Here is a 26,060-nt window from a genome sequence, read left to right on the forward strand (position 1 = left end):
ATACTTATCATAGAAGTCTCGATATAATAAAGTCACTTGTGCACCCGAGTCAAGTAACGCTCTTGTGAAGATGCCCTCTATTTGAACAGGCACCACTGGAGAGGGGCCCACTAAGTTAGCAGGGATTTGCCCAGAAGGAGGTGTACTTGTAGGCCTGGCTGGTTGAGCTTGCACTCCTTTTGGCCTCCTGTTACGCTCTAAGCGATGCTCCTGGTGGCCTTTCTCACATTGATGTGTATTTCTCCCCTGTACACTGGGGCCCATTGCTGAGGGAGGCGTATTTGACTGTCTCTTATGAATCCGGTGCAATGTCCTACTCAAGGGTTCCTGTACGTTTGCCCAGTCATCCTTTAGATGCGGGCTGGAGCTGTCTGAAGCAATTGGGCTCCCGGCTTGCTCCTTCACCGGGGCCCTCTGAAGTTTTCCGCCGGCTTGGCAGGTAAAAGATCCTGTAGGGCCTGGCGCACTTCCTCTGTTAAGGTCCGAGAGTGCCGGGGTTTAGGGCATTGGGCTCGGTAATGTCCAGTTTGCCCACAATTAAAGCACTCTACTCCGGCTGAATATCTTCTACTCTTTATTCCTCTGGATAGCTGTGAGCCCTCTGGGGTAGGGTGTGCAATAGCTCTCTGCAGATCAGCCATGGACTGTTGCATCCCTGCCTGAGTCTCTATCACTTGCATCATCGATCTCTGAATCTCAGTAAAAGCTTGTAGTAAAGTGGAATTTGACTGCACCATCTGGGTTATCGCCTGAGTGAGGGCCTCAGCAGTAGAAGGGGTCTTACTGTCCATCTCTCCCGGAGCTTCCAAGGGGGTTTGTGCTAAGTACACAGATGCACTACCACTACTTCGCCCAGAACCAGCAGAGGTGGTCATCTTCTGGGACTTAGCGGACAACAGTGTCTCTTCCTCTCGAATGGCCTTAATCAGTTTTGAGTAGGTGAAAAGGTCACTTCGGTCTCTCATTTGAATTTTCAGCATGATAGGGTCTAAAGGTTGTGCACCTTTTAGGATCTGAGTCAATAAAGCCTCACTTGCATTGTCTTGTGCCATTCCTTTTTTTTGGATTACTTGGTGTAGGATCTTGTCCAGGCGAGTGACAAAGGTGGATAGGCGTTCCCCTTCCTCTTGGTAGGTATGTCCAAACCGATGTATCAAGTCAGCACAACTTTCTATTTGCCCAAAAACTTCACGAAGGGCATCCAGACACTCTGTGGCAGTGCAACCCGGCTGGTCTCTTTTAAGATTCCGGACAACATCTGAAGCAGGGGCACGTAGACTCTCTACAATCCTCTGTCGCTTGACTGTATCTGAGACCTCCCACTCATCTAAGGCCTGTGCAGCCTGGTCTATCCAGGTCTCAAAGTCATCTTCCCCGGATGGGACAGGTATCTGCCCAGAACAAACCCTCAGTTTTCTGTACCCATAACTGATAGGTTGGAATGAATTTGTCACTAAATTTTCCATCAGTTTTCCCATATCAGTGTAGAAGGAAGCGGGTGGATATCCTGGGGTGGTGGGCATGGAGTCAACAGAGGCTGAGCAGACCTCTCTTTTACTTGGTGGCCTTTCACTGGAACTGTCTGAGTGATTGGTTGAGGGACTTGGTCGGATCAACTGAACTTTGATGTCATCCGTTAGCTGTAAGATTGTGTTCTGGAAGCAAGTGGGAAGGCCTTTTTTCACTTCTAGCAGGGCATATGTGTGAGAGATCTCCGGATCAGTCCGTGTGTCTAAGACGAACACCCGACGATCAAGTGCTAGGGCTGTGATAGCTTTATCTATTTGATTCTCTGTCCATCCATCAGCAGGTATATCCATCACCACACTGAACTGTAGTCTACCATTTTCTTCTTCACACCAGCGGGCAGCAGTGACTGGGTCCATTTTGCTGGCCTGGCTCGTTGATCCTAGGGCAGTCATCACTCTAGGGGCTAGGTTAGAATCCCAGAAGACGAGCCCCCCACGTGTAGCACTGACTCCCACAGGAGCTGCTGTAAGAGTTGGGTTCTCCTACTGTCCCCCGTGAAGAGACTCTGCCCCTTAATGCACTGGGTGAGAGAGAGACAGACTGCTGTACAATTCTTTACAATCAAACAGACAAACAGTTATATGCAATTCACACAAATAGCAGAGGAGGTGCAACTAGCTACTGCACTTAGCTAAAACATTTCAAACCCTGACTAACCACTGGCCAGTGGTGAAACTGCTATAAAGTCTGCTAGCGATGGGGCCCATTCAAGTTAATGTTGGAGCGCTCAGACCTTCAAGAGAAGGTATTTGTAATCCACATGGCACGACCAGCTCTCCAAAGGACTCTGAGCTGAGAGGGGCAGGGGCCCCTTCTCGCTCGCCAGGTGAAGGAACAGTTAAACCCAAAGTACTGTGGCCACAGGCCCCTCACCAGTCTCGTCGCTGCAGCAAGCAACACTCAGGAATGGCTTGTCCTCTGGGCTAGGTGAGACGATTCGTCCTGTCTGGTCGCTGGTGGCTTGTTTCGCGTCCAACTCCTGCTATCCTTGTTTAATCGCATCAATTGGAGCCTGATTGTACTCCTCTTTCTGCCCTGTTCCGTTCCTCTGACCCACACGAAAATGGCTTACGCAGAGGCTGGGACAGAGAGATCCACATGCCCCTCCAGCCTCTATGCTTTTGTCCTTTGTTCTCCCCTTTGTCCTCTCACTTCCTCCTTTCTCCTGTCCTCCCCCCATCACCCCCCTCTGTCCACTTCCTTTAACTCTGCAAGAGGGGTGAGGTTGCCATCGTGTGGTGGGTATAAATATTGCAGTCTCAATCCACTGATGTTACATCTGTATTAGTAGTGCAACTAGTATTCAAAACGTTTTGACTAAGGTAAGCAGCAGACTGTAATGTACTGGCTATTTAAAATGCCCTGCTCTCCAGGCAACACACTAACGGCAAGTGGTTGTGTACTGTCTCCTCTCCTGTTCTCCCTGTACACCAATAACTGCACCTCTACCGCTGGCTCCGTGAAGGTCATCAAATTTGCAGATGACACTACCATCATCGGCATGATCAGCAAAAATGGAGAGCACGAGTACCGCAGAGAGGTTGAACGAATCTGCAATTGGTGCAAGGACAACAACCTAGTGCTCAACGCAGCAAAGACTGTTGAGCTAATAGTTGATTTTAGGAGGCACCCTCCTCCCCTCACACCAGTCCTCATAGGTGATACCGAAGTCTCTAGGGTATCATCTGTGCGCTTCCTTGGCACAACCCTCTCCTGTGACCTGAAATGAGAGCAGAACACTACCAAAATTCAAAAGAAATCACAACAGAGGTTGTTCTTCCTGCGCCAACTGAAAAAATTTGGCATGCCACGGGAGCTGCTGACCAGCTTCTACACTGCAATCATTGAGTCCATCCTCTGCTCTTCAGTCATTGTCTGGTATGCCAGCGCGACAGCCAGTGACAGGTACAAACTGCAGAGAGTCATTAATGATGCAGAGCGGATAATCGGATCTCCGCTGCCACCTCTAGATCTCCTCCACGCTGCTAGAATGAAGACGAGGGCCACCAGGATCGCTCTCGACCCCTCCCACCCTGGCAGCCGCTACTTTGACCTCCTCCCGTCGGGTCGCCGGTATAGAACTATCCGATCCAAAACTACCAGGCGCAGGAACTCCTTCTTCCCCCAAGCAGTCCGGGTGCTAAACTAGGGTAGCACCCACCTGAGGGCACGGAACCGGTCAGTCACTCACTGATGCTCACACCACACGGGTCAATATGGCCACACAGCCAGCTTTGGAACTTTTGATGGTTTTGATACTTTTTGAACTAATTTGACACTACGTGGGCCCCTCAGGCTTGCTCGTATTGTTGGGTGCTGGTAAATGTCTATGTACTTTTGCACAACTGTTAATGTCTGTCTTGTCTGCCAGTGTATCTGTTGCCTGTCTTTGTACTTGCCATGCCATGTGAACCACAAATAATTCCGAGTACGACTTCCGTCGCACCTGGCGAATAAAGTCTGATTCTGATATCACTCATACCTCCCAACTTTTTGAGATGAGAAAGAGGGACACGCAGGATTGTCACCATAAAAATCAAATTTCAACAGCAACTGGTCTGTGTGTACTAAGTGATAAAGATGCTAATCCTGCATTCAAAACTTTTTCTTCTGTTATGATTTGGAGTTATCACATACTTAAGGAGCACTACCCCCTTATTAGTCAGTGCCAAACAGTTGCATGCTGGGGGTTCTTTTTATCTATATTATATTCCCCCTCTTCCATTTATTTCCCTGCCTAGCTGCTTATCTGAAACATTATCCTCTGCTCACGTGTGTTTACGAGCAAGGCTGAGGTGACTCAACGATTGGAGGAGAAAAGGAAAAAAAGTAAAGGGCAGAAATGACATCAGGATTTAGCCTAAACTGTGGGCAAAAGACATGGTTCCCAACACGAGCAGAATTCTCTTCATTTACTATATAGCATTCACTGAAATCAAAACGTGGACAGTACAATACGTGTGCTATGTAAGTAGATCAAGTATTTATCTACTTATATATGTGTTTTTTTCCCTGGCATAACATGGCTAATAGTGTTGTCCGGATCATGAACGATTTGGATCTTTGATCCGAATCTCTTTTGTGAGTCGAATCATCCGAATCATCAAAATGAGTGATTCGGATCGCAAAGGGGGCGGGGCCAGGAGCGGCACGCCCCCCTCTCAGCGGGCAGCGGAGTCCGGGAAGCAGAGCAGAGATGGATCGCTCAGTTGGAGGGGAGCCAGCCTTGCAGGGACAGGTAGATCAGAGAGAGGGGACATGGGTGCCACTGCCAGATATGTGTAGAGCACACATACTGGCTATAATGTGCTGCTCATTATAGGCTGTCTGTTCCGTAGTGCTGCATAGTGATCACATTGGAAACTTTTGGCTCAGAAGCAGAGCTCAGTAACTTTGTAGACAGCGTGCTGGGCTAGAAGGGCAGGCACTGTGATTGCAGGGCAATATGATCCTCCTGCACTCTGCTCTAAACAGCTGCACTTCACTTCTGGGAATGCTTTGGGGAATGCTCTCTTTCACTGTGAGACGTTTGCATTCAAAGTATACAGATGAACATATAGGTGAAATAGATGTAGAGCATATGATTGCAGCATGTGGGTATTGTGTGCAAACAAACATTTCTGCTCTCTGCTCGTCCCTTCTCTGTCCACTTCCTGCCCATCTCTGTCCACCCCCTCCCCTTCTCTGTGTGTCCACCCTCCTCCCCTTCTCTGTCCACCGCAGGGAAAGTCCTGTCCTGCTAGTCATTTCACCCCCGAATGCTTCCCTAGTAAAATGATCCGAGATTCGGATCAAAGATCCAGATCTTTTCAATGATCCGATTCAAATTATCCGAATCATTGAAAAGATCCGAACTTCCCATCTCTAATTGGCTAAGCCTACTGCTTGAAGCCACTACAGGTGTGGTGGGGGCGTGATCAAGGGTGTGGCAGGGACACCCCTGATCATGCCCCCACCACACCCCCTAGTCACACATACCATAAAGATTTCATAAGATAAATATGTTGTTTTATAATTCCATCCACAATGGTCTTTTCTATCCTGGTTCATTTTCCTTCACATTAACATTTTAAAATGAGTAATACATTAATTTAAAGCATGGGAATAAAATTGAGAGTCAATCAAACACATTTTTTAGTAGAAAAATATATATATTTACATAGAAAGAGGGACAAAGTCCTGAAAGAGGGAACATGAGGAGAAGAGAGGGACAGGGCTACCAAAGAGGGACTGTCCCTAAGGAGCTATGCACACTGCTGAAAGGCAGATTGTAAAATGTCACGGCTACAAAAACACTGCAGTGACACTGGGCAAGATGTGGTTCAAGACAACACAGCTGGGAAAGAACCATCTCGCCTCTCCTCACTGACACGGCGAGCCGCTGTTACGTGACACATGTGTAGCGTCACCACGAGTCATGAAACACACGTAACCCCCTGACGTAATTCAGCCTCGCCTGTCGCATTCCTACTGCACAGAGCTCACCAAGACTGGCGCCTCCACTGTCCAATCAGAGGACGCAGGAGCCGGGACTTGCAAGGCTAGCCAATCACAGCCTGGCAGTGCAAGGGAGTAGGGACATGTCTGGACAAGATTCCGGTAGTAGAGAAGCCGGTAGATGAACACGTGGTGGCTGGAAAGTAAAAGAACGATTGGTGTGTTAGGAGGTCACCGGAGACAGGTCAGCAGATAGGACACCAGCAGAGAGGTGATAGGTGAGAAGGGGTTCATTGTAGTTTGGGTGGATCAGCAGCTGTAAGCAGCACTCTCGTGGCTCATTGCTCTATAGCTGAATCAGCAGTCATGTTAAGCATACTGGCGACAGCTGCTGCCATGTTCTTTTGGGGTTGAGTCAGATGCACTGTAATAATGAGCAACCTAAGGAAGCCAGCGGTTTTCTATGGAGAAAGACACAAGGGACCTATTTATAATATGTATAGATTGGTAATGTAGCGCTGACTGCTATCAAACACATCATCTTGACATTAACAAGGGTTTTTGTTTTTTTTACATAATGTAGCACCTCAAAATAAAGTTTAAAGCCAGGGATGAGCTCTGGATAACATTCGGATTAAATCCAAATGAGTTTCATTTGAATTTCATCCTCTTAATTAGTACACCTGTTGGGGGGGGGGGGGGGGGGTTTAAACTAACCCAGCAGCCTTCTTCCTTAACCTGTCCCATGCTGCGTTCCAAGCCGCGTCACATGACTACTACGCTTCCTCCTTCAACCCAGAAGGAGGAAGTGTTTGGAGTCACGTGACGCAGCATGGGATGGGTTAAAGTGAATGGGAACCGCATTTTAAAAAAATGAGATAGATACTTACCCAAGGAGAGGGAAGGCTCTGGGTCCTATAGAGCCTTCCCGCTCCTCTCCTGGTCCCCTCGTTCTGGTGCTGGCTCGCTAAATTAGTCAAATACTGCTTTACCCAGCCGAAGGAGGCTTCAGAAGTCTTCAGTGAGCCCGAGTGCTCCTAAAGAAGGGCGGCCCTGTACTGCACCTGCGCAAGCACGCTCTCTTGCACGCTCACGCCTGTGCAGTATGGAGCCGCACGTCTTCGGGAGGACACGGCTCCCGAAGACTTCTGAATACCCTTTCGGCGGGGGATTGAAACGGGGGGGGCAGAACATGATAGAAAGCACCGAGAGAGGAGACGGTTCTATACGACCCAGAGCCTTTCCTCTCCTTAGGTAATGATTTGCCTCCTTTTTTTTTTTTTTTTTTTTTTTTTTTTTAAATGCGGTTCCCATTCACTTTAAGGAAGGCTGCTGGGTAAGTTTAACTCCCCCCCCCCCCCCCCCCCCCGCCGCACACACCCCCTCAGGTGCAATAATTAGCGGATGAAATCCTAATGAAACTCATTCGGATTTCATCTGAATTCTACCCAGAGCTCATCCCTGTTTAAAGCAATACTGACGCAAAGCTGAAACATTTTTTTTTTAGCTCCTCGTCTATGGATAGGGGAGGCTCTGGATCCCATAGAGCAGTGTTTCTCAACATTTTATTGGTATGTACCCCTTTTAACACCCTGTACTCACCAAGTACCCCCTAGCATAGTAAACATTACCACAAGCACCCCTTGACAAATATATATTTAATCGTATTACATGATAATTGGTTCTAAACAATTTCCAAGAATTTACTATTGCTTTTAATTAGCTAAAATACTAATTTGGTGTTGTTTAAATAATAGTTATTTTCTAAAACTCTAAATGTGTTATTGTTGGTTAATTATATTAAGCCTGAGTACCCCCTGGAACCATCAGAAGTACCCCCTGGGGTACGCGTACCACACGTTGAGAACCTAGGCCATAGAGCCTTTCCAGTCCTCCCTTTTTGACCTCAGTTCACCGCTGTCCCTCATTGAACTTATTTGACCTACCAGTCGAATATAACTATGAGAGTCCTTGTGAAGTACTCACATTGGCGCTAGTAGCATTTAGGTAACCCACTGGGAAATTTTATAGGGAAGTTCCAATGTGATTGTTTGCTTTTTCAACAGTTCTCCAATGACAGCACTCTCTATAAATTGTAGGTTTCAGATAGGTTGTAGCAGTAACTACGCCCATGCTACTAGCCAATTACAATGGTTGGTACTTATCCGTTAGCCGGGCGCATCCGGCAGGTGGCGCTAATTACTATTCCCCCCTCCAGGCCGACATGGATAGTAGGGAAAGATGTAGCTCTGGTGGAGTTTTGTCGCCACCTAGAGGATGCGCCCGGCTAACGGATAAGTACCCAATGGTTTAAGTTGCAGAGGGTCCTGTGATTGGAGAAGTGTTCCCTATGAGGCGAATCACCTAAACCATACTAGCTCCCTCAAACCCTGAGTACTTGTGAAAATGGTGGATCTGTACTATGCACGTGTGAATGCAGGCTTGCACATGTCACTGAAATGTCAATTGGTGACGGCGGTGGACCAAGGTCACGGAGAGACTACCAGGAAGTCTCTATGGTGTCAAGAGCCCATGTCTAGCATTGTATTTTATTGTACTTCCCCTCCCTATACTCACATGATAGTTAAAAACACCAAATGTGGCAGTGTTACAGTGTTTTATAGGTGGGGCGGTTTGGCTAAACTGACACTCCACTATGGCTCTAGTCAGGTTGTCCAGTGTGCTACTCAAACCCTCTCCCATGGGGGTCTGTAGAGATAGTTATTGATCATGGGCAGTTCAGGTTCATTTAAAAACTTGTGAATCAGGTTTTGGGTTTTATTTATTTGACAAGTTGTCTTCTTCCTATATCTTCAACAGTTTGAGAAATGGACCGTGCAGCAACCAGCTCTTTATTCTATGGCTTTTCTGGCTCTAGCCAGTACCTCAACTCTTCACATAAAGACATGCCAGCGGACCAGCTAAAAGTTTTGCACGTTAGGAATCACAGGAAGAGCCGAAAACATCAACGTTTCATGGTGCGGAAGGCATTTCTGCAGAAACATGGTTTGTTAGGAACTCTGCAGCCTAACGCCATAGGACCACCTGGAGATGATGGTTCAAGTGTTGTCATTGATGAAGACAGTCATTGTAGGCTTCACATGGATGAAGCGACCAGTGATTGTCTGACTGACCAGTCTGCCAAACTTGCTGAGTTAAAGAGCATGCTTAGTTCTTTACCAAATATGGCATCAGAATCCTCTGCTTGTTCCACAGCATGCGACTATGACAGTGGTCTTTCTGTGTCTGGCAGTTCTCACACTACCAGGACTTCTTCTCCTGTCTCCTGGCTGAAACCTGGGAAGTGTGTTGCCATGGACTGTGAAATGGTTGGCACAGGGCCTGGTGCTAGGCTTAGCGAGCTAGCTCGGTGCAGCATAGTCAACTACAGAGGAGATGTTATCTATGACAAATACATTAAGCCAGAGCTACGAATTTCAGACTACAGAACACGCTGGAGTGGCATTACCAAATCTCACATGAAGAATGCCGTTTTATTTAAAACCGCACAGAAAGAGGTAAGTGTTGCATTGCTGAGCTTGTAAAAATTACTCAATTTCTTGTTATTGCAGAATGCCTCAAGCAATCCTGAAGTGAAAGTAAACTGAACAAATAGAACTTTCCTAAAATGACAGTGTTCTATTGTATTAAAGTCTACCTTTAAACTTCTGGTTACCTCAGGTACATGTTGACAGCTTTTAATGATTTCTGGGTACTATGCAAGGCATTATCTGCTCTAATTAGTTATCACTGAATTGTAAAATTCAACTACAGACTGGCTGCGGAGAAAGTGTTATTGGGAGCCCTGAATTTTTAACCCTTGCGACGATAAATAAAACAGCCTAGCGCCTTGCGACTGTGCTCCCAGTCGACCCCATATGATGTAAGCGCGGTCGCAAGGCACCCAAGCGGACATATTGTGCATGTGCAATGTAGTATTTCCTGGTCCGACCAGAAGTAAAGAACCGGAGAGCGGAGTGTGACGGGCGGTGCTGTGTACACACACACACTTTTTATTTTTTTTAAATATATTTGGCGCTAAGGTATCCATTAATCATGGCACTTCAGGTACCCAGTAAAGCATTGATGTACTGCACTACTGGCTAATTTGGATTAGTTAATATGGGTGCCACCATTTTATTTATTGTATTTATAAAGCGCCCACATATTACGCAGCGCCATAAACTGCTGTGTAGCCAAATTCTGGTTAGTGTCTGTAGCTTGCGCCAGAGTTAGCAGTGATGGATGTTGATGGTGGGGGGGGGGGGGGAGGGGTGTAGGATAATGTTAGATATAGGGGGGAGGGGATAGTGTCAGGGGTAGGTAGGGGAAGAGTTTTTTTTATAAGAGGCTAGGGTAAGGGATACTGTGGTAGAAAATCGTTGACATTCCCAATATTTTACTAGCGGGAATACTGATATTTTCTATTTTTATTTTGTTTCTTTTAAATGCACCTGCTAATTTGTATATCTTTAATATACTACAGGCTGTAAATAAAGAATGCTTAGCAGTCCACCATTCTCTGCTGTAGTAAATTATGTAACGGAAGTAACTTTTGGCTTTTTCCCCCAAAAATATGTGTAGAAGTGATATCTCTGTCAGGTGTTTACTAAAGGGGGTAAGATGGGGAATATTGATATGTGTTATCCTTATATAATGCTGTTTTTACACCTCCACCTAGATGGTTTTAAAGACGTACAAAACTGTTGTGCAACCTGTTCTTACAATGCTTGTTTCCCCCCCCCCCCCCCCCCAGATATTAAATATCCTGAAGGATAAGCTGGTGATTGGGCATGCCTTGCACAATGACTTCAAAGCTCTGCGATACTACCATCCGCCGGAGCAAACCAGAGACACCAGTAAAATGCCTATATTGAAGGAAATGGCGCAATTACCTGGAAATGGGAGTCCCTCTTTAAAAAACCTTGCATGGTATCTCCTCCATAAAGCAATACAGGTAAGACTCGAAGGATAAGGACACTAACAACAGAATGCTTATCAGTAGAGTCCTAATTACACCAAATAGAGAATACAGGGATGCACTGCTCTTTAGTGGATGTACTGCTGCCGACTGGGACACATTCTGGTGGTGGTGGATGTTCTAGTGGTGAAGAGTATAAAGGTAGAAGACCGAGAGCCCAATATAGTGTAGTATATTTAGGAAGGGGAGGGGATGTAATATGAAACGTAAGTATTATACTCACAAACCAGGGTTACCTCCAAGGCAACCACTGTGAAGGCAGGTGGGGAGAACAAGCCTGTCCCCACTCAGGAATAAACCGTCGCTCTCTGTGGATAGGAGGAAATCACAGGGTATGTCACCCTTCCACCAAGGGTGGACTTCTAGATGCGTAGAGATGTACAGAGGCGCTGGTAGGATAAAAGTCACTAAAAGGTTTAAAATTGTTTCTGTTGCGGTGGTGGACCAGCCAACCATAAACAGACACATGTACTGTCGAAATACAAGTAATATACAATTTATTCAAATACTCCCAATGAAAGTCGCAACGCGTTTCGCAGGCAAGAACCCGCTTCCTCAGACAATAAATAACAGGAGCAATACACAGCATGTAGTCAAGTAGTTGCTTGGCACCTCGGCCCAGATAACCCAGCACTCTGGGTGGCTGTACACACTAGATCCTCAGCAGAGGAGGCTGGTCATTTCATCTCTGTGGATTTATTGGGCCTGTCAAATTCGGACAGGAAGTGTATTTGACTGGCCCAATTCCAATCTGCATACGATTTGCATTACATTTTCATGCAGGATTAAATTATTTGCATGTGATTGACCATCTCTAATTATTGCATTTATACTGTGTGTGACATGGTCAGTTAGGCCCAGTGCACACCAAAAACCTCTAGCAGATCTGCAAAACGCTAGAGGTTTTTGAAGCAGATTTCATAGCGATTCTAGGCATGTTTTGTAAACATGCCTAGCGTTTTTGGAGCGTTTTTGTGTAGCAGATTTCATATATTACGCCTGGAAAACCTCTCTGATGTAGCGTTTTTCAGAGCGGTTTTCCACTTTCTTATACTTTCAGGCAGAAACGCCTCAGAAATCGAAAAAATGCTGCAGCCCCCGAGTTTGCGTTTGTGGAAAAAACGAACCGCTCTGGTGTGCACCATCCCATTCACTTTCAATCAGGTTGTTCGGATACCCAATTTTAAAATCCGAATTGATTCGGATCTGGATACCCAGATATACGGATTCGAATTGGATATCCAAATCTGAACGTTCTGATATCCGCGTACATCCGGATATTGGAACGCGTTAACCAGGATATCCAGGCGGATTTGGATATCCGGATAGAAAACCGGAAGTGGCCTTTAAATTGCTTTAAAAACATTTTTTAGGGTAAATGAGGCATGTAGCATCGTTTTTGTTGTTGTTTTTTTGTTTTTTGTTTTTTTTAAAGAGAAACACTAATTGATTATGTGGGGACTTCGATTCCCCCCAAAAAATAGCTGTAAATTAATATCAAGACTAGGTTCCAGACAGCGGTCGTGCAGCCCAATTGTGTCCAAAGTCCAACCGCACAACTGGGACATCACAGTTTTCAGCTCAGACATTTAAAAAAAAATTAAAGCTTTTGTAGTTGCGTAATAGCTGGTGGCAGGCTATTGTAGTGGCGTAATAGCTGGTGGCAGTGGCAGAAGATATAGTTTTGTGTGGACCCTGGTGGTGGCAGGTACCACAGACAGTAGCAGCAGGAGGAGTAGGTAGATGCAGCTATTGTAGTGGCGTAGTAGCTGGTGGTAGTGGCAGAAGATATAGTTTTGTGTGGACCCTGGTGTTGGTGGGTACCACAGACAGCAGCAGGAGGAGTAGGTAGATGCAGCTATTGTAGTAGCTGGTGGCAGAAGATATAGTTCTGTGTGGACCCTGGTGTTGGTGGGTACCACGGACAGGAGCAGCAGGAGGAGTAGGTAGATGCACCCTGGCGATGGGAGCAGCACAGGCAGCAGGAGGAGGAGGCGAAGAAGTGTAACGTGTGGCAGGCAGCATAGATATTCCACCATGGCATCTAGTGTGTTGGTACCACGGCACAGTTAAAACATTACAAAGGAGATGTTCCAGGATGCGGTCGTACTGCAGTTGGGGCCTCCCCACAACTGGGATAGCACAGTTATCAGACTAGACACCTCCAAAAAAATTTACACAGCAATTGTGTTTAGGTAGACCATAACACCTAGTGTGTAGGTACCACAGCTGTAAACATTTTTTAAACCAGGCAGCTTATTTCACAAGACGGAGCCTGGAGGTTGTGGTGGTAAAGGGTGGTAAGGCAGGCATGGTGATTTCCAGCCACTTCCTTTCTCCCTCTTGCCAACAACAGGGGCCAGGAATTCACCAACCACCCAAGCCTGGTTTATTTTGAGAAACGTCAGTCTGTCCACAGACTGGGTGGACAGACGAGGGTGCTTCTCGGTGACCACGCCACCGGCCGCACTGAAGCACCTCTCGGACAGCACGCTGGAAGGGGGGCAAGCAAGGACTTCCAGAGTGTACTGTGCCAGCTCGCTCCAAATATCCAGGTGCTTGACCCAGTAATCCAAGGGGTCCACAAGGGTGTCGCTGTCAAGCCCGCTGTAGGACCCCATGTAGTCTGCCACCATCCAGGTCAGACGCTGGTTCTGGCTTGGATAGCCACATGCTGCAGAAGGCACCTCCTCAGTCAGCAGCTGTACCGGTGTGGCGTACAGCACCTTTGTGAGAGGCAGCAGGTTTGATGGGCGCCTGCTGCTGATGGACGCAGGCACCTGCTGCAGTGCTGGCTGGACTGTGACAGCAGGGGGATGGAAGTCTGAGGGAAGGCTTCCTCCAGGCGCCGAAACTGGGACCGCTGCAAGTCCCTCATTCGGCGCACAGGGTCTCCTCCTGCAGGCAGGAACTGATGCAGCTTTCCCTTCAGCCGTGGGTCCAGCATCAGGGTGATCCAGATGTCTTCCCGAGCATGCATATGCTTCACCCTTGGGGCACTGCAGCATGTTCTGCCATGGGTAAGAGGGCTGCCATCTGTGCTGACACAGAATCGTCACCCCCAGTGCTGTCCTCCTCCTCTGACTCCTGAGCCTCCTCCTGCTCTCTCCACCCCCGCACTACTGCAACTGCACTCAGCTGTGCCTCCTCATCCTCAAGGTCAGGGACCTCCAACGCCTCAAACTGCAAGTCCTCCTCAACCTCCTCCTCCTGCCGCACAGAGGTGGAATGTGCAGGTGGCTGCTGCTACTGCTGGATCAAGGCTCCCTCTCCCACTTCCAGCAGAGCATAGAGGGCCTTGTCCAGCATGCACACCATGGTCACCCACTCACAGACCGCCGCACAGTCCCGACTGACCATGTTGGTGGCCTCCAGGAAGGGTGCGAGCACCAAGCACACCAGCTGCATTGTTCCTCACTCAGCATTGAGGATGATGTCCGGGAGGTGGGTGGTGCCGGTCCCGAACATGGTGGCCGTGGCTTTGGCCAGGTACTGGTTGACAGCCTGCCTCTGTTCAACCAGACCATCCAAAATGGCCAGGGTGGAATTCCACTGTGTGAGGCACCGCCTGAGTGGCGGAAATAACCCACTGTTTTCCTAGCCGCTTTCAAAAGTGGGTCCATCCCCTGGTAGGTGCTCAGAAATTTCTGCACCACCAGATTCAGGACGTGGGCCAGACAGGGGATGTGGGTGAGGTCTCCCCGGTGGATGATAGCAACATGGTTGGCCCCATTGTTGGACACCACCTCTCTGAGGCCTCGGGGGGTCAGCCAACTCCTCTCCTGCTCTCGGTGTTTGGCTAGGACGTGGTCTGCTGTCAGTCTGTGCTTCCCCAGGCTGACCATCTCCAACAGCTCTTGGCAGTGGCGGGCCTTCACACTGCTGCTGAGACGGGGGTGTTTGGCGGCGGGTTTGCCGGAGGGTGGAACCAGATCAGAGGAACCTGCTGCACTTCCCCTGACCCTGCTGTGGGGTGGCACCACCCACTGGATTGCTGCTGTGCCCGATGCTGCTGTCCCTTCCTCACCCCCTTCCACCAAACTGACCCAATGCGTGGTGAAAGAGAGGTAGTGGCCTGTCCCAAACCTGCTTCTCCAGGAGTCCATGGTCACATGGACCCGCTCACCCACCGCATGATACAGCCCACGTTCCACGTTGGCCATTGCAAAGCGGTGCAGTGCTGGGATGTCCGTGCGTGAAAAATAATGCCAGCTTGGAATTAGCCAATCCGCCGCAGCGCACTGCAGGAGTGCACGCATGTTGCTCCCCTCCTGCACAAACGAGTACGGAGTAGGTTGGGAGGACATTGCCCGTGCAAGTAAGCCGTTCAGCTGGCAAATGCGACTGCTGCCGGAAGGCTGAGCCCTGATGAGGAAGGACTCGCTCAGCAGGGTCTGGTGGCATTTTTTACTTGCATGTGAAGAGGAGGAGGGAGCAGAGGAGACCACTGAGGAGGACTGGCTGCCTGAACAGGCCTCAGTGTCTGCAGGAGTGGCAAAGGGGGTTCTGGTGGTGCTTTTGGTCTGACCACTGTGAGCGCCAGCTTCCTTCAGCCTCTTGAACTCCTCATGCTCATCATAACGTTTGTTGGCCAGATGGTTAATGAAGCTGGAGGTGCCGTAGTTGGAGGGGTTACAACCTCTGCTCAGCTTCACATGGCACACGTTGCAAGTCACATACTGGCTGTCTACTGAGGGAAGATCAAAAAAATCCCAGCTTGGAGATAAAAAATGTTCCCTTACGCCCTGAATGGGCTGCTGCTGTTTTTCTCCGTGCGGTGGTTGGGGCCTGGGGTTGAGTGGTGCGGCTGGTGGTAGTGGCAGAAGATGAAGTAGCAGGCTGTGGGTACCGCATTCCACGCCCACTGCTGCTCCTGCCAATGTCTGCAATGCTGATGCTCCGTGACAGACCCACTGATGCATCCTTCTCCTCAGACTCTCAGCTAACATCCCCCTCCTGTGGATGGTAGTCACAGTCCTTCATCTCGTCATCTTTATCATGATCATACTCTCAACCCTTCCCCCCTCCCCCCCTCCCTCAAACAATTGCTGGGATGTTGATGACCTCCCCAAACTCCTCTTCTGCTGACACATCAGGCAAGGACACCCCCCTTCCCCAGCAATCCCCATCTGTGACTCCTCCACATACCCCATTGCGCCCCCAGAATATCCTCCTCCTCAAACTCTCTGGTAACAGCCCTGATTGCACTCGCGGTGCCTGGAGTAGGGTAGGCTGCCCGCTGGGGTTGGCATGACAGACGAGTCCCCATGCACTGCTGGGCGGCTGCTCCTGCGAACAGGAGTGGTGGTGGAGCTCTCTGTTGTAGAGCTGATGGTGGCCTGCTCATCCACCATCAGCTGCATCACAGGCTTTGTGTCTTTCTCCTCCAATTTGCGGCGCCGACCCTGCTGAAAATGGCCACCATACGCTGCTGCGCCTCTGCAGCGTGACTCACCCTATCAGCTGGGCGCCCAGTGCATCCACGGCCAGTGGCTAGCGGCGGAATGGACATTGGTGCGGCAGAACTGCTGGCGGTGACGGTGCCAGCAATGTTGCCTCTCTTCTTGGCCTTGCTGCTCTTCCCCCGGGTGCCAGTGTCAGCAGACAGTACAAGTTTGTGTGATGATATGGATGCGGGGTACTTGTACTTTATTGAAATCGGGGTAATTGGTGTTGGACTTTAATAAATCAGCATGGAGTGACAGACAGCAGAGTAGAAGACAGTGTGCACACTAACGGTCTGTCTGTCACACACACTGACACTCAGCACAGACAGCAGCTCTGTAGTGAGATAACACAGTACTACTCTAACAACTAACTGCAGTACTAACTACACAATAGCACAGTAATCCTAATCCCTTACCTATAATGTAGCTAAGGCTAATAGCACAGGCCTGGCCTGTGTGCACAACAGTGCACACACACAGACAGGACCTAGAGCTGCTGCAGCACTGACTGTCACACACACTAACTAAAATCACAATACAAGCTAGCTATCTAAACAGTAAAAGAGTGGTATAGTACAGGTGTTAATGTGCAAAAACGCTAGGTTTAACACAGTAGAAAGCACTCGCTTTAGCCAAACAGCATTGGAGATGTCTCTCAGTGAGCAGTCACAAAGCAAGGAGGAGTTCCTTCAACATGGCCACCGCTTTATACAGGGGGGGGGGGGGCTTGCCAGAGTTCCCCTCTGTGATTGGTTGCTAGGGCTTCTGCTGGGAGCCCTCTGGTTGGCTCAATGACGTCATAGACGTCATCTCCATGGTTACAGTACCCGGATCCGGATATCCAAATTCCTATCTGGATACCGCATTCCGGATTTGCCCAGATATCCGGATCCGAGGTCGGATAGCGGTAAAAGTTCGGATTATCCGGGTAGTTCGGATATCTGGAATCCGAATGAGCACCACTGCTTTCATTAGCCAAGCGGTTTTCCCCCTGCAAGCGATTTAAAAACCGCTCCAGAACCGCTCTGGTATGCACCAGTCCTCTGTGTAGTTCAAGGTTCTAAGAGTATTTTAGGCTCCATAAAATAAGGGGGAGGGTATATCGTTTAAAAAAAAAAAAATGCATTTGTGGAAATGGCCTTTAATTGTCAACTATGATACTTTACTGGCAGTCTTGCATTGTACCTATTTTCTAAGTAAATGGGCATTATACAACTATGTACTTCAGGGGACTTAAATGTACATTTTTCTGTCATACAGTAGTAATACTTAAAGGGGTTCTCTGGGGGGTTTTTAAAAATAAAAACAGACACTTACCAGCCCCCTGAAGATGTAATGTCCTCTGATCCTCTGTTCCCCGCCGCCGGTCCCGGTAATCGATTCGTCTAACAAGACAAATACTGCTTGCTCCCGTGCGTGTCATCAGGAGCTGACGGCGCTGTTCAAAATTTTCTTGTATTGCGCAGTAAGCTCCCGATGATGCGAGAGCGAGCACGCATGCAGCCGCAGTGGTTCTCAGATGCTGATCAGACCGGGATCGGCGACGGGGAACGGCAGATCGTTGGAGGACGGCGCGGGACATTACAGCTTCAGGGGGCCGGTAGATGGCCACAAACGGTCCAATTGCTAGTGAAAAATCTTTTGAGCGATCAGATAATTGTGATCTGATTTATTGTAGATAATCTCAGTTGATGGGCACAATCGATTACAAACGATTATAAAAAAACATTTAATTAGGTTTTCGTCAAACCAAAATGTGGATTTTCTTGTTGTTTGTAATAGGAAACAAATTGGTTCGTTGATGGTGTAGTGAACGATGTATTACATTATTTTACTTATGATCAGAATTATCTAATCGCCAAAATGATTTTTCGTTAGAAATTGGATCGTTAGTGGCCACCTTAAGCTGTTAGTATATTCTGTAATTGCAGTTCATTTGTACAGAAGTTGTCCACTGATGGCAAATTATGGTATAGGATAATACATGGGTGGATGAATCCAAGAAACCAGTTAGCCAGGAATTGTTAAAATCACAACTAGTCTTTAAAACAAACCTGAGCTGAAAAGCTGAGATAGAATTGTTTATCTATGGCCTACTTACAAATGGTATTTTCCCGGAATTCCACAATCTCAATTTGTGTTTTTATAAGCTAAAAAAAAAAATCTATTGTCTCAGCTGTATAATGGCAGTTTTATAGATTATAAAACCCCAATCTTAAAGGGATACTGTAGGGGGGTCGGGGAAAAATGAGCTGAACTTACCCGGGGCTTCTAATGGTCCCCCGCAGACATCCTGTGCTTGCGCAACCGCTCACCGACGCTCCGGCCCCGCCTCCGGTTCACTTCTGGAATTTCTGACTTTAAAGTCAGAAAACCACTGCGCCTGCGTTGCCGTGTCCTCGATCCCGCTGATGTCATCAAGAGCGCACAGCGCAGGCCTGCGCTGTGCGCTCTTGATGACATCAGCGGGATCGAGGACACGGCAACGCAGGCGCAGTGGTTTTCTGACTTTAAAGTCAGAAATTCCAGAAGTGAACCGGAGGCGGGGCCGGAGCGTCGGTGAGCGGTTGCGCAAGCACAGGATGTCTGCGGGGGACCATTAGAAGCCCCGGGTAAGTTCAGCTCATGTTCCCCCGACCCCCTGTGTCTGCGCAGTACACTCCTGGTGACATCAGCGGGATCGAGGACACGGCAACGCAGGCGCAGTGGTTTTCTGACTTTAAAGTCAGAAATTCCAGAAGTGAACCGGAGGCGGGGCCGGAGCGTCGGTGAGCGGTTGCGCAAGCACAGGATGTCTGCGGGGGACCATTAGAAGCCCCGGGTAAGTTCAGCTCATGTTCCCCCGACCCCCTGTGTCTGCGCAGTACACTCCTGGTGACATCAGCGGGAGCGAGGACACGGCAACGCACGCGCAGTGGTTTTCTGACTTTAAAGTCAGAAATTCCAGAAGTGAACCGGAGGCGGGGCCGGAGCGTCGGTGAGCGGTTGCGCAAGCACAGGATGTCTGCGGGGGACCATTAGAAGCCCCGGGTAAGTTCAGCTCATGTTCCCCCGACCCCCTGTGTCTGCGCAGTACACTCCTGGTGACATCAGCGGGAGCGAGGACACGGCAACGCACGCGCAGTGGTTTTCTGACTTTAAAGTCAGAAATTCCAGAAGTGAACCGGAGGCGGGGCCAGAGCGTCGGTGAGCGGTTGCGCAAGCACAGGATGTCTGCGGGGGACCATTAGAAGCCCCGGGTAAGTTCAGCTCATGTTCCCCCGATTTCCCCCCCCCCCCCCCCCCCCCCCCCCTACAGTATCCCAATTGATCCTTTTTTCTTTATCTGTAATATAGCCTGCAATTAGTCATCAGTTAGATTTAGGTTGGCTTCACACTGCGGATTAGCGGTAGTGGTGCGGCCCGGTGGCCTTCGGGGATTGTTGCGTAAGTACACCGTAATCTTGTCTGGCAGCAGGCCATACAGGAGGTGACGCTCTCTAGCGCTTACTTCCTGTGGCCCAATTGATGACGTGTGCAGAAGTGTATTGCTAAACTTTCGGTCCGCCGCATGGTAACGTAGGTATGTGCTTGCGGCAATATGAACTCCCCCCATAGACTTTTATTGCCCTAGTGGTAGGCTGCGATAAAATTCTGCACAGCGCCAGTGTGAAAGGCACCTTACCTTACAGTCCCACTGAACTGTCACTCACAGCCCTGGAATCCTTCAGGTGGCCACTAATAATACAATTTGCTGAAAGATCGTTTACAAACAATTCTTCGTATAAACAATCGGAAATGATTGTGACCACTAAAAGAAAAAAAAGCCTCCAATCAGATTAATAAAATTGATCTGATTTTTGTATCAATCCCGTCAATCTGATCGGATTGTTTAGGGGATCTTTGTTCATTCGTGGTCCCAAACAAATATTTCCGACCGCTCATACAAAGAATCGCTCGTAAACAATTGCTTGGCAAATTGCATTGTTAGTGGCCACCTTTTCAGTGAGAAAAAGGAACATCGCTTAGTTCTATGCTGGCTCAGCACTATATATACACATGTTTATCTCGACCTGTGGAAGTGGTTTCCTGCTGACTCCTGGGTTGGACAGAGCAGCTCCTAAATTCTTACCTGATTTATGGACATTGGTCTTATTTGCAGCTTGTTTTAAAGGACTGTAGTGAGAGGGACATGGAGGCTGCCATGTTTATTTTCTTTTAAACAATACCAGTTGCCTGGCAGTTCTGCTGATCTATTTGGCTGAAGTAGTGTCTGGATTACACCAGAAACACTGTTATGATTAGAAAGGATCTTGAGAAAGTCAAGCAAAGTCTCTTTGGTACAAAAGTTATCAAAAATACTTTGACACAAATTCATTAAAAAATTCCAAAAGTAGAAGGCTCCTTAACCACTTGAGGACCCACCCTTTACCCCCCCCCCCCCCTCCCTTAAGGACCAGCGCTGTTTTTTGTGATCTGTGCTGGCTGGGCTCTGCAGCCCCTAGCACAGATCAGGTGGCATGCAGAGCGATCAGATCCGCCCCCATTTTTTTTCCCCCCTATGGGGATGAGGTGCAGGGGGGGTCTGATCGCTCCTGCTGGCTGGCATGTTGCGGGGGGGGGCACCTCAAAGCCCCCCTCCACGGCGAAATTCCCCCTTTTCCCTCTCCTACCTGTCCCCCCTGGTGATCGGGGCTGCACAGGACGCTATCCGTCCTGTGCAGCCTGTGACAGGATGTCCTCTGTCACATGGCGGCGATCCCCGGCCGCTGATTGGCCGGGGATCGCCGATCTGCCTTACGGCGCTGCTGCGCAGCAGTGCCGTTCAATGTAAACAAAGGAGACAAACGTCTCCTGCGTTTACATTTAGTCTGCGAGCCGCGATCAGCGGCTCGCAGGCTATTCACGGAGACCCGCTCCGTGATCTAACAGGAAACGGCCTTTCCTGATTAATTGGGGAGGCACCTGGCGACGCTGATGTGCGTCGCTGGTCCTCCAGCTACCACTTTGCCGCCGCACGGTAGGAGTGTGCGGTCGGCAAGTGGTTAAGTATATGTAATATCTTCTAAAGCAGGAATATAGCAGTTTAAGTGCAATTCAAAAAGAGGCAACGACACGTTTGTTTCGGGCATAAAGCCCTTCCTCAGGCCCAATATACAAGGCACTATCTATTGATCCTGAAGGAAATGCAAGGCAGGAGCATCAGAGGATGGAAAGGACATCTGTAGCAACCAGATGTGTATAACACAATCCTGAAGGCCGGTGAAGGAACAGCTCGGCTGCTAAACCAGGAGCACTCCTGAACCAGGTTTATGGGTGATAGACAACACCTCTGTGTTCAATGTGCACAACATTCTCAGTGGATTCCCTGCAGCTCTGTGGGGAAGGCATATGTAGAGTATAGTACTACTGTGGAACAAAGTAAACCTGAGACAGATGAAATTAAAGTTTTTTTATACATACATGGGGCTTCCTCCAGCCCCCTTCAGGCTAATAAGTCCCTCGCTGTCCTCCTCCACTACCTGGATCTTCTGCTATGAGTCCAGGTACTAGAGCCAGTCTGGCGTAGTGCGCATGCACACACTCTGCCGCCGGGAACGTACTACACCTGCGCAGCACTACTGCGCAGGTGCAGAAGGTTCAGGATTGGCACGTGGCCGGACTGCGCTGACTGGCTGAATTACTGGAACTCATAGCAGAAGATCCAGGTGGCGGAGGTGGACAGCGAGGGACTGATTAGCCTGAAGGGGGCTGGAGGAAGCCCCAGGTATGTATAAAACTTTTTTCTTTTCATCCGTCTCAGGTACCCTTTAATTCAAAGTCGCCAAACCAAATTTTAACAATATATCAAATTATTTGATTTCATGAGCAAAGAGAGTGCGTACATTTGCATAAATCAGAAGCAATGCAGAATTATTTCCATCTCATTGACCATCTCTATTAGTGTCACAGCTACACATCAGGCTTTATTCTTACAGCATAGATGTTATTTAGTGTATATATACTGTATATAAGATATTCCTGTGAAAAATATATATATACTTATACTATACTGTACAGTCACAATCAGATATGTATATCTGACTTTAAAAATATGGGGACTGCTTTATTGAAGCAGCACAAGTAACTAATTTTGATTGGTTTATTTCATTTTTGTGGACTAATCACAGCTATTACTGTGTATGTATAAATTATTTATGATAACTATTATCTGAGAAATTGAACATTTGATCATATTTTCTATTTTAATTACAGCTTAAATTCATTAGGAGTCTGAGTCGGTGCATTTTTTTTTTCCCGACTCCGACTCCAGGCACCCAAAATTGCTCCGACTCCACAGCCCAGTAAAGAACAACTGTAGTGAGGGGGATATGGAGGCTGCCATATGTTTTTTCTTTTTAAGCAATACCAGCTGTCTGGTTGTCCTGCTGATCCTCTGCCTCTAGTACTTTCAGCTATAGACCCTGAACAAGCATGCAGCAGATCATGTGTTTCTGACATTGTTAGATCTGACAGATTAGCTGCATGCTTGTTTCTGGCATGCCAAATAGATAAGCAGGACTGCCAGGCAACTGGTATTGCTTAAAGGGAAAGTTCAGGGAGGGTGGGTAAAAAATAAAAATCAATTTCCACTTACCTGGGGCTTCCTCCAGCCCGTGGCAGGCAGGAGGTGCCCTCGCCGCCGCTCCGCAGGCTCCCGGTGGCCGACCCGACCTGGCCAGGCCGGCTGCCAGGTCGGGCTCTTCTGCGCTCCAAGGCCCAGAACTTCTGCGTCCCACGCCGGCGCTCTGACGTCATCGGACGTCCTCCGGGCTCTACTGCGCAGGCGCAGAACTACTGCGCATGCGCAGTAGAGCCCGGAGGACGTCCGATGACGTCAGCGCGCCGGCGTGGGACGCAGAAGTTCTGGGCCTTGGAGCGCAGAAGAGCCCAACCTGGCAGCCGGCCTGGCCAGGTCAGGTCGGCCACCGGAGACCACCGGGAGCCTGCGGAGCGGCGGCGAGGGCACCTCCTGCCTGCCACGGGCTGGAGGAAGCCCCAGGTAAGTGGAAATTGATTTTTATTTTTTACCCACCCTCCCTGAACCTTCCCTTTAAAAGGAAAAATTATGGCAGCCTCCATATAACTCACTACAGTTGTCCTTTTTAAAGAAAACCTGTAATGAGAAAAACCTCCCCTGGGGGGTACTCACCTGTAGTGGGGGAAGCCTCCGGATCCTATTGAGGCCTCCTCGGTCCCACGGCGGCAGCTATAAAGCTCCCCGAACAGCGGGTATGTAAATATTTACCTTCCCGGCTCCAGCGCAGACACAGTATCGGCTCTCCAGCTCGGAGATGGGCGGAAATAGCTGATCGCTGTCGGGCCGCTCTACTGCGCAGTCCCAAGTCTCCTGCGCAGTAGAGCGGACCCGACAGAGATCGGCTATTTTCGCCTATTTCCGTGCGGATAGCCGCAACAGCGCCCCTGCTGGAGCCAGGAAAGGTAAATCAGCGCTTGTCAGCCTTGTCGAGGGAGGATTCCAGGACACTTCGGGAGAGCCAGCGCTGGACTGCCTGCAGCTGCAGGGGAAGCCTCATTGGGACCCTGAGGCTTCCCCATCCCGAGGTGAGCATCCCCCAGGGGAACTTTTTTTTTTTTTTGTTACAGGTTCTCTTTAAGTGATCATTATATTTGAGGATCTTAGTTATAGAGATTCAAATAGGAAGAAATGTAGTCATGGTATACTTTACGAATTATGGAAATTAATCTCTAATGGTTCAGGTGGTTTTTTTGTGTTGTAATTTATTTATTTTTTTATACTTTATGCAATTTAGGTTGGTAAAAAGGGACACTCGTCAGTGGAAGATGCTCAGACATGCATGGAACTCTATAAATTGGTGGAGGACCATATAGAACAAGACATTCACAGCAGATCTCAGCTGAGCAGCCTAGAAGAGGACAGTTCCCCAGACAACAGCCACTACATGGATGACCAATACTGGCCTTCAGATTTAGATGTAGACTGCAAATGAATGTCAGATATTGGATTTCAGCACATATGGACTTAATCAGAATTATTAATAATTTATTCCTTAGCCTGTAGCATATTTATATAAATTAATACAGTTTACAACATTGATCCTCAGCTTGTGGTGTATGTTCCTTAATACGTTATCACAGCTTCAAGGAGTCCTACTTATGCTTGTCAATTTAAACCCTGTGTTGTCCTCAGAGTTTAGAAAACCCTAAATCCTACATTAAGGTTATTTTTGGTAGGTGTAAAAGCATAAGCAAAAGCTTCAAATACATTCACCTAATGTGGATATTACACTCTAAATGCGGCAAACACTCTGATCTTAATATGTATGTAGCCATACAACTGTGTTATCCATGTTGCGCATGAGGATTTGGTTGCTTTATAAAACAAGAAAGTTAATATAGAATTCCAGAGTGCCCCAAATTAAGGTTTCTTTTAAGAATCCAGACCAGGTTGTCTTTTGGGTTTGTTTTTTTGGTTTTTTTTTTTGTCTTCTTTTTTTTTTTTCTCTCTCTCTGCTTGTGAGAAAATGCTTGCCTATTAAATAATTGGAAAATATACATACATATATACATCTTGTGCAATATCGTAAAACAAAATTTGCTGTGAAAAATTGGTTAGTGGACATGGGCCTACAGATAGAATAGATATTTAACCTGAAAGTCATTTTGTCACCGCTTTGGGAGACTTTGCAAGTAAGATCTGTATTGTCCTATCGGGAGGGCAGAGTGCAAGTTAAGCTATGTACTCACCACCCGGCGGGTCCAGTGACATCCCCTTGATGACGGTCATCAAGCGACGCCTCTTCCTGCTTGTGAGGTCACACGACGGGCACAAACGGGAAGTAAGCGATCGCGGTACTTTGCGCGGAGTCATCAGATCTTAATGTCTGGTAATATCGAGCTGTGGGTATGGGCCTAAAGAAGTGGCTCACAGCAAGTCTTTGTGGGGAGATACTATAAAAGTTGTTCAAAATCCAACATGGAAGATTGATGAGAAGGTTGCAGCAGAAGGTGGGGTTCAACAGGTAATTTTAATACTCGAGGATTTCATTTCTATTCATTAATAGCAAGAAATAAGGGCATATTTAAAGTACCTGTGTTATATGGCTTCTACTCCAGCCTTTGTAATTTTAAATTTTTTAAAGTGGACCTGAACTCAGAACTTCCTCTCTGCTCTAAAAGATAAGCAACAGCATAATAACTTTTAAAGAAAACACTTCTTAGTTACAGCTTATACAAATCCTGCAATAAATCTGCAGTTTGTTTACTTCCTGCTTTCATGGAAGCAGACATAGGCTTAACATCATGTGTTTACAAATTAGCTGCTCTGCCCAGGCAGCCAGCTGACACAGCTGAGAGATCAAATTACACTGCTGATTAGTCACAGATAAGGGGGTATTAGACAGGCTAAACTCTCTAAATACATACAGGGTGCATTTCTTTGTTTGCCTTCTGTCCTGTGCAAGAGTACAGGTCCACTTTAACTAGCATTACAGTGCGCTTACCTTTATGTGAAGACTGTCATCTATGTATCTGTCCTGCTATCCATATACTGTAGGATTTGTGATTTGAAGAAGTGTTTTTTGTTTAGTTTTTTTCTTGATTGGTTGGTTTGCCTTTTAAGACTTGACTGATTCCATATTGGATACAACTATATAAAGGGTCCT

At 47.9% G+C, this 26,060-nt stretch overlaps 1 protein-coding gene across 2 annotated transcripts; it reads left to right on the forward strand.

Moving 5' to 3' along the window:
• Positions 1-6,098: 6,098 nt before the first annotated feature.
• On the forward strand, positions 6,099-24,493 carry LOC137563119 (apoptosis-enhancing nuclease-like). 2 transcript variants are annotated; one of them, XM_068275180.1, is made up of 4 exons: positions 6,099-6,245; positions 8,788-9,485; positions 10,724-10,924; positions 24,189-24,493. In XM_068275180.1, the coding sequence occupies exons 2-4, from the start codon at positions 8,796-8,798 to the stop codon at positions 24,384-24,386; spliced, it is 1,089 nt and encodes a 362-aa protein (XP_068131281.1). In that variant the 5' UTR covers positions 6,099-6,245; positions 8,788-8,795; the 3' UTR covers positions 24,387-24,493. The 2 variants fall into 2 exon arrangements, with proteins under 2 accessions (XP_068131281.1, XP_068131282.1); XM_068275181.1 differs by having other exon boundaries at positions 6,099-6,211.
• The last annotated feature ends 1,567 nt before the right edge of the window (positions 24,494-26,060 follow it).

The sequence above is a fragment of the Hyperolius riggenbachi genome, chromosome 3 (assembly GCF_040937935.1).
Source record: "Hyperolius riggenbachi isolate aHypRig1 chromosome 3, aHypRig1.pri, whole genome shotgun sequence".
Classification (NCBI taxonomy): domain Eukaryota; kingdom Metazoa; phylum Chordata; class Amphibia; order Anura; family Hyperoliidae; genus Hyperolius; species Hyperolius riggenbachi.